This window comes from Anser brachyrhynchus (assembly GCF_964034855.1).
Source record: "Anser brachyrhynchus genome assembly, chromosome: Z".
In the NCBI taxonomy this organism is placed as follows: Eukaryota; Metazoa; Chordata; class Aves; order Anseriformes; family Anatidae; genus Anser; species Anser brachyrhynchus.
In genome coordinates this window covers 29634235-29643515 of record NC_137697.1, presented here as the reverse complement: position 1 = coordinate 29643515, position 9281 = coordinate 29634235, and the positions used below count along the sequence as shown (strand labels likewise).

The following is a 9281-nucleotide window of genomic DNA, read 5'->3' as shown; positions in this document are numbered from 1 at the left end:
TAAGGTGCTCAAATCAAGTCTATATCAGTGAAAAAATTAGATATTTAATAATACCAGGAAGCAATTTTATGTTTTGGCACTTGACAATATACAGCAGAATGTAAACAGGCATTCTATTCATAAAATACAATTAAATCAAAAGACATTAAAAAGGCTGGTTAAAGATTTCTAAAGCCAGACGTCATTGGTGAGGTTTTAAGTAATTTGAGAGCAAGCCTTTACAGTACACATTAGTGAAAAGTGAAAATATTTTTCAATAGGTTGTAACAACTTTTTTTTCCTGTTTTAATCTCAGCATGTTTAAGAATATTATTGTAACTCAGTTACTGAAAGCATAGCACAGGAATAGAGAGGAAGACGTATAGGGAATGGGACAGAAGTAGCTTCAATACCCGTTGAAGGGTTACTTAAGGTTTCTATTGTTCGCCAACTATATGACTGAAGCTCGATCAGAATGTTGCTCATCTTAACCCATTTACTTTTTTTCCTTAATGGCAATGATCTGGTCATGGTAGTGTTACAGTTGGAATATGTATTTTTCAGAAATGATTTTTCTTTTAAAAAAATTGTTAGGAGAGAACTCTATTTATTTATTTATTTATTTATTTATTTATTTATTTATTTATTTATTTATTTTAACCCTCCTTGTACAAAAAATAAAAGGAAATAAAGGAAAAAATAAAAATCTGTTACTTATAGGTTTTGGAAGTTCCTTACTGGTTATACAGAGTTACACTACATTGGTTTGGGCAGAAATATTCTTTTTAGAGAACTTTAAAGAATTTTAAGAATAATGATAAGTACTATAATGTATTTCACAGTGTGTCATCTCTAAAGCAAGATGAGTTTTAGTAAATGACAATACTCCATTAGGCTTGAACAACATAGACAGCAAGGTGTTATCATGACCATCAAAAGGTACAGTAAATCCTCTGTGAAGAATAGAACAATAAATTATCAAGTGCATTGGTTTCTGTACTGAACAGATCAGAAACATACCAAGAATGTTAATTAAATGCTCTTTAGCATGTCAGTGAACTGCAAGAAGTGCATTAGGGAATGCTTAATCAAAAGACGGTAAGACCTATACTGCACAGATATCACCGTATATCTTTTTCTTGCTGTTGTGGTTTAACCCAACAGACAGCTAAGCACCACACAGCTGTTCACTCACTCCTCCACAGTGGGATGGGGGAGAGAATCAGAAAAAAATTAAAAACCTGTGTGTTGAGATAAAGACCGTTTAATAGGACAGAAAAGGAAGGAAATAATAATGACAACAGCAACAATAAAAGAATATACAAAACAAGTGCTGCACAATGCAATTGCTCACCACCTGTCAAATGATGCTCATCCCAATCCTGGGTAGAGGCTTCCCTGGCTAACTCCCCCCAGTTTTTACCACTGAGCATGACAATATATGGTATGGGATACTTTGGTCAGCTGGGGTCAGGTCTCCTAGTTGTGTCCCCTGCCATCTCCTTGTGCACCCACAGCCTCCTTAATGTCAGGGCAGCATGAGAAGCTGGAAAGTCCTTGACTCCATGTAAGCACTGCACAACAACTAAAACATTGGTGTGTTACCAGCATTACGCTCATCCTAAATCCAAAACACAGTACCATACCAGCTACTAGGAAGAAAATTAACTCAATCCCAGCCAAAACAGGACACTTGCAAGCAGTGTAATAATATGAATATGCATGTCAAGTCTTGCTCAGCAGGGAGATAAACTTCATAAGGTAAAAGATGTTGTCTCACATCATAAAGTCAAAATGTCCTACAAAGTTGTCCTGGTCCATACAAGATCTTTCTCTTTATTATTTTCCTATTTAGAATTAATTTTTCTAACAAATTATAGCAGTTTAATGGCACAAAACTTCTATTTATTTATTTATTTATTTATTTATTTGTGAAACCTGGGTGAAAGACAGTGATCCATCAACAACACCTGCTGTGATCAGGTGGTAAATAGTGGCACCACTCAGTGGCAGAATATTTTTCCTGCTCCCATTTCATTATTACAAGGAGAGAAACATGTTATATCACTCTTTAAGCTATGTAGGTGTCCTCAGTTTTAACAGTAAGAAAAACTGAAAATTCTTGAGACAGAACTGAATACTCTGTGTATGTGTGCATATGTGTGCATATGAACACGTATACATGTGTGCTTCTATATATAAAATTCTACATGTGCTTTATTTATTTATTTATTTATTTTAATATAATGAGCCTTAGGACTTACTGTTCTCAATGGTAGCTTGACTAATCTACACTTGGGTAAAGGTCCTCTCAACTCAGCTTAACTTGAATTGAGAGAAGTTGTACTTCAAAGTAGAGGTATTTGCATGAGCAGCACAGAAGTTCAGTTTTGTCTTGTTACCAGCTCCAGTAGTGCAGCTGGCTGCACATTTGTACACTGGCTTTAAGCCACATATCACTTTCAGGCCAACTAAAAACATAAAACCAAATTTTTCTTGGAAATCTCCCTTTCAGTGCTTCAGACTGTGCCTGATGAAGGAAATACAGAGAGGAAGGTTTTCCATTGTCAGAGGAATTACTATGCTTTGTCCAGTTTGTCCATTCTTAGGTTAAAAATGAGAAGCGAGGAAGAAAGGAAAAGGAAACGTTAACTTTTTTTTTTTTTTTAATGGTATGGGTGTGAAAAACAGAAAACATGAAGAAAAGGTGAAAGGGAATGTAGAAGATGAAAGAGAAATGTTCTAATTTCTTAGAAATAAGAAAGGAAAAAGCAGTAGATGTGAAAAGAAGCTGTAGAAAATGAGAGCAAGAGGAATGTGAGAGAAAGTAAAGAGGGAGAGAGAGAAATCCACAGAACTACTGGTGGAAATAAAAGCATGCATGGATATCATATGAGTGACGACACCTGGAAAATGAAGAGATGATGGCATTGGCATAGCATCATTCATAATAATTGCACAGACCCATGGCTCTCTGCATACCCTCTGCACTTCCTCCTGTGATGGCTTTTCAGCTGGGGAAGACTGACACTCTCTTGTATATCTAAAAGCACAACAGGGATGTCAGGAAAGGCTGCCATATACATATATAATAAATGTACTCAGATGGATATACACAGGATTTTTCAGCCTGAATTGTCAGGTGTATTATTTATACCCGGACTGGGAAATAATATCAGAGGTGCTGGATGTGGAGGCTCTGTAGGGCTAAGATGGAAAAGCAGTGAAAATGAGTCTTTGTCCCTCTGCCCTCCTTGTTTGACCCCAAAAAGTAAGCAGACATTTCTCCAGATTTACCCAGGACAGATGTCTCAAGTGAAGCATATGGCTTTTACAGTCATTTTTCTGATTACAGTGGCAGTGTTTTATTAAATTATTTGGAGAAAACAGTATTTGCCAAAAGAAACTTATTAAAAATGGTATTGGCCATTGCCTTCCAAATCAGTAAATATTCCAGCAGTAAATATTCCAGCAGGTTATTTATTTATTTATTTATTTATTTATTTATTTATTTTTGTGTTTGTTAGTTTTGTTTCTTATGGCATTTAGGGTGCTTTTAATCATTCAGACATTTGGAACAGAAAATCAACAATGTGTTGCCAATATTAAAAGCTGTGTTAATTCAGAAAAGAGGATAGAGAAAGCACAACAAGCAATGCTTGGTGCACCTTCTCTTAAGAAATCAAATTCTGTTAGAATTTTCTGTTAGAAAGCAATTCTGTTAGAACAGCAATGTGTGCAAAGTATGGATCCAAATAATTCTGTTGGCAAATGGGTGGCATTCCTATATGTAAAGGCTATGATGTCATGTAATCTCAAATTCAGTCAAGTCAGTTTATGCAGTAGATATCAGTGTGAGATTTCCACAGAAACCTGGGCTTCTCAGCTCCCTCTTAATAAGTAGTTACACTACTGGAATACTTATTGATTATTAGTGGTTCTTTCATTGCAGTGCTCCAAAATGTGCTCAACATCATACACAATTATCTCGGAATGAGTAAACTGAGGCCAACTGTTTACTGTTAGAAACAACAGTAAAATTCTCATCTGTCTCAGTGGTGATAATTTTGTAACTAAGGTGGTAGCGTAAAGTCACTATCAACAGAGCCAAAATGTGTTAACAGAAGTGTATGCCAGGACAGGACTGTTGTATTTTCCAGCCACTACAGTTCTTAGTTCAATGCTGACTTAAAAATTAAGATACTAATAAAAGAAACAAATTTTAGGCAGTTTATGGATGGTTAACTAGGAACACATTGTACTGTTTGTTAGTTTTCATGTGTGCATTAAAAGATTGCTTTACCACAGCACCTCAAAACTTTAGCACCTCTGTTTGATTCTCAGCTCTCATTTGATCCTGATTTCAGTGTACTTTTGTCTGCATATTATAGTTTTAGGACTCTGCTGATACTGTTGTTAGCTTGTGTATAAATGTATCTACAGATATTTATTAATATTCTCACTCTACAAATTGTGATCTTTTTCAGTGTACCTTGAGGACAGTTTTGTAAAATCTGGAGTGTTCAACGTGTCAGAACTTGTGAGGGTGTCCAGAAGTAAGTTCACATTTGCTTTTAATCATTTCCAAATCAAGCAAAGAATTATTTCTTGATCTCAGTATTTGTTTGCTTTATTTTTTTTTCTTTTTTTTTGTCTTTTTCCCGAGATAAGATGTATAGGAAATGCCTATAATCACTCAGGATTTTGATAACTTTGACCACAGCATTACAGTGCATCTTGCATGCATTTATAAAAGTCTTCTTTTGCTTCTTCATTATTTAAGGACTGAACCAATTTTTTAGGTGTCCCCCTGCACATAAATGGACTCATATGTCAGTAAAACTATGATAGGTAATGAAGCATTTTATTTGTTAGACTTCCAGCTTTTTCAGGTTGCCCGGCACATCCTTGGACTCTGCTAAACCATATGACTATTATTTTAGGTTGTTTTTGAATTTGTAGCTCTTGAAAGACAATCACAGGGAGGACAGAAATGATGATTAACAATGCATTGTATTTCTTTTACATGCGGCAGTGGTTGTAACTGAATTTCTGATTACATTGGCTTGTTTTGGCATCAGAAAAGTTATGCACACAAATATTTAATAATAATAATAATAATAATAATAATAATAATAAAGAATATACTGTAATAGCATGGCATAAACACAATGCAGAACTTCATTTAACACTGCTTCCTGAGCACTTCTTTCCTCACTGGTAAAGTATTTCTGTTAAGACTTAATTAAGAAGTGAACAAAAATACTTGAAAGTTATAGTTGGAAGTGTCTGCAGTGATAACACCAGCATTATAACAACTGAATGGTCCAGGAAATTCTCTTTTCTCATGAGGAGAAGACAAAAACCGTGAGACAGAAGTCTCCAAAATTCTCTGTCCAAATATTATACAGAAGCTAGATTATGCCAGGACATGATGCTTGATGGATTCATTGAATTTAAGATGTGAGTCCTCCCCTCCCCTCCCCTCCCCTCCCCTCCCCTCCCCTCCCCTCCCCTCCCCTCCCCTCCCCTCCCCTCCCCTCCCCTCCCCTCCCCTCCCCTCCCCTCCCCTCCCCTCCCCTCCCCTCCCCTCCCCTCCCCTCCCCTCCCCTCCCCTCCCCTCCCCCCTCCCCTCCCCCCCTCCCCTCCCATCCCCTCCCCCCTCCCCCTCTCCCTCCCCCCTCCCCCTCCCCCCTCCCCCTCCCCCCTCCCCCTCCCTTCCCCTGCCCTCCCCTCCCCTGCCCTCCCCTCCCCTCCCCTCCCCTCCCTTCCCTTCCCTTCCCTTCCCTTCCCTTCCCTTCCCTTCCCTTCCCTTCCCTTCCCTTCCCTTCCCTTCCCTTCCCTTCCCTTCCCTTCCCTTCCCTTCCCTTCCCTTCCCTTCCCTTCCCTTCCCTTCCCTTCCCTTCCCTTCCCTTCCCTTCCCTTCCCTTCCCTTCCCTTCCCTTCCCTTCCCTTCCCTTCCCTTCCCTTCCCTTCCCTTCCCTTCCCTTCCCTTCCCTTCCCTTCCCTTCCCTTCCCTTCCCTTCCCTTCCCTTCCCTTCCCTTCCCTTCCCTTCCCTTCCCTTCCCTTCCCTTCCCTTCCCTTCCCTTCCCTTCCCTTCCCTTCCCTTCCCTTCCCTTCCCTTCCCTTCCCTTCCCTTCCCTTCCCTTCCCTTCCCTTCCCTTCCCTTCCCTTCCCTTCCCTTCCCTTCCCTCCCTCCCCCCCCCCCCTCCCTCCCTCCCCTCCCCTCCCCTCCCCTCCCCTCCCCTCCCCTCCCCTCTCCTCTCCTCTCCTCTCCTCTCCTCTCTCCTCTCCTCTTTTTTTTTCTTTTTTTTTTCTTTTCTTCTGCTTTCTTCCTTTTTTTTTCTTTTATTATTTTCTTCGCCCCCCCCCCCCCAGTTGGTTTGCTGAAGATATGGTTTTTATTTTTTAGGGGGCTGAGGATATGTGAAATACAGGTCTGCTTGTAGTTGTTAAATAGTTAAATATAAAGTATTGGGCCATTCAGATTAAAAAAGAAGAATCAATATTGGAGTTACCTTATGAAATCATGTCTTCTGCAGCTGTTTTACTTGATATACTTCTAATATTTTTTAAAGCATGTGGTTTCTGTGGGATTTCTTACCATGCATTTGTTTAACCTCAAGCCGCAACAGTGTTGTACTTTAACTGTCAGGAAAAATACAAACCTTCAGATATATTACACAACATGCAATTATTCTTTTAAGTGCCAAAGGTAGTTAAAATGCACAATGCACAGACAGTGAACAAAGGTAAGTATACCACAACATGTAACATATAATTTATTGTTGAAATGCTAAAATGTATGGTTCACAGGCTCTACACGGAGAACTGAGTAAATGTGTGTTTGTGTGTAGGTGTATATATACAGAGCAGTATCTAAGGCTCTGGGTAAAAGAAAAAGGGACATGGTACAATGTGTGTCCCCAGATTTGTTCTTTCCAGTTATTTCGTTTATTTAACAAGGACTGTTAGCTCTCTGTACAAGCCCTTCCTCACTCACCGTAAAAGTCCATCTTCAGAAGGTTTAACTTTGTGCCATAGTTTATATTACCTTCACATTGATGATTACAGGTTGTCTGCTATAAAACAATCACATACAACACAGGCATTATGTATGCATAACTTCTTAGGGATTTCTAGGGACTGAGGAAAGTAATTCACTTTTTAGATATATAAACATTGATAAAACTTGTCTGTACTTGGTTTCTGCAACAGGCAGAAAATTAGAAACATGTAGCAACATCTTGATGTTTTTCCTGGTATTAAAAATGAAAAGATGGCTAAAAAGATAGAAGATGATAATCTCTGACTCTTTATAATGATATGTTTTTCAGCACCTATAACCCAGGGAACTGGAGTGAACTTCCCAATTGGAGAACTTCCGAGCCAGCCATATTACCATGATATGAATTCGGGTGTAAATCTACAGAGGTCCTTATCCTCTCCACCAAGCAGGTACAAAACTTGAAATAGGTACTACTGTGAAACAGAGTGGGACAAGCAGTTCACAAATACTGTCAACAGCCAATATTTTATGAGTTTTCTCTGATTTTGTGAGGTAGGCTACTTATGCAGGTTAACATAAGTTATGTAGAGACATTTATGTTAAAAATAGTCATTTGAAGTGGAATTTATTACATATCATTGCTGTTGATATTAAAGATGACAGCAGCTTGTGCCAGGGGCAGAACTGCTCACTAAATCATCTGCCAAGAGAAGAGCTACATACCCTGGCACTGCTGCCGAGCTGCAGGCAGGTTGAGCAGCCTGGCAGTAGCCAGAAGTGCCTGATGCCACCAGGTGGTTCCAGGCACAAAGGCCACCTTTGAAGGCTTGGACTTCTGTCCTCAAAGCTGTGTTGGGACAGATACTGTTTCTAGTGAAAAAGGCATTAGGGTAGGTACATAAAGCACAGGGAGTCAAATACAAAGGTGTCTGTATCCGTCTGTATCCTTAAGCATCACCTCAGCTCATGAAAGTGTGTTTCCTGCCTCACAAGGTGTGTTTCCCAGCACAGTGGGGATGAGGACGAGCATGTGAGATTGTCACAGGCATTCTGATTTTCTTAGCGATCTCAGTGTTCTGAGGGACCCACTTCTTCCTTGCTTCAGCATACTTCCTTCTCCTGATGCTGAGAAGGACCTAGTTCCCTACTTCAGGAACAGCTGGAAGACCCACAGAGGTGAAGAAACTGTTCTGCCCTCCTCTTGACTCCCAGATAATTTACTGTCCACCCCCTGGGGCTCCCCGTTTGTCTGAAGCTGTTTGGTGTACCATGAAATCAAGTACTTCAGGATTGCTCACAGAATCACAGAATCATGGAATGGCTTGGGTTGGAAGGGACCTTAAAGACTATCCAGTTCCAGCCCCCCTGCCATGGGCAGGGACACCTCCCACCAGACCAGGTTGCTCAAAGCCCCATCCAGCCTGGCCTTGAACACCTCCAGGGATGGGGCATCCACAGCTTCTCTGGGCAACCTGTTCCAGTGCCTCACCACCCTATGAGTGAAGAATAATTTCTTCCTATATCTTTTCTAAACCTACATTTTTTTTTTTTTTTTTTAGTTTAAAGCCATTACTTGTCCTGTCACTACACTCCCTGACATAGTCCCTCCCCAGCTCTCCTGTAGACCCTTTTCGGTACTGGAAGGCGGCTATAAGGTCTCCCCAGAGCCTTCTCTTCTCAAGGCTGATCAACCCCAACTCCCTCAGCCTGTCTTTGTAGGAGAGGTGCTCCAGGCAGGTGTCATCTTCATGGCCCCCTCTGGACTTGCTCTAATACTTCCATATCCTTCTTGTGCTGGGGGCCCCAGAGCTGAATGCAGTGTTCCAGGTGGGGTCTCACGAGAGCAGAGCAGAGGGAGAGAATCACCTCCCTCAACCTGCTAGCCACAGTAAGGTTAGGTCACACTAGGTCATCTCCTAGGCTTCTGCACTCCAAGGACTCTGGAACTGTCTGTGCAGTGGGATAGGACAGAAGGACTGTCACAAGACTGAGGTGCTATTCCACCGGTGTCTATCACTTCTGAGTTACTGAGCTCATATTCTGCCACTTAATTCCATTGTGTTTTCAGGTTGTCATTGTATTTTCACCTAGTACATTAAAAAAAAAAAAAAAGATAATTAATTTTCTCAGTGTATAATGATGATGACGATGATAAAATTGAAGAAGAAGAAGAAGAAGACCATTAAAACTTTCATTCTGGTTTTCTTTGACAGTCTGCGTAGCAATACCAGTACATATTATTACGACGAACCTTGAATTCCTTTCACTTCATGGAAGTGCTCCCTCTTTTTA

General features: G+C 40.3%; 1 protein-coding gene across 18 annotated transcripts in view; it reads left to right on the top strand.

The window, feature by feature from the left end:
• Positions 1-9281, top strand: part of NFIB (nuclear factor I B) — a 186366-nt gene that overhangs the window by 115546 nt on the left and 61539 nt on the right. For all 18 annotated transcript variants that reach the window (XM_080573467.1, XM_080573464.1, XM_080573463.1 and 15 more), the window contains exons 4-5: positions 4467-4535; positions 7318-7438. In XM_080573467.1, the coding sequence (XP_080429593.1) occupies positions 4467-4535; positions 7318-7438 (190 nt within the window). The remainder of the gene's footprint in view (positions 1-4466; positions 4536-7317; positions 7439-9281) is intronic.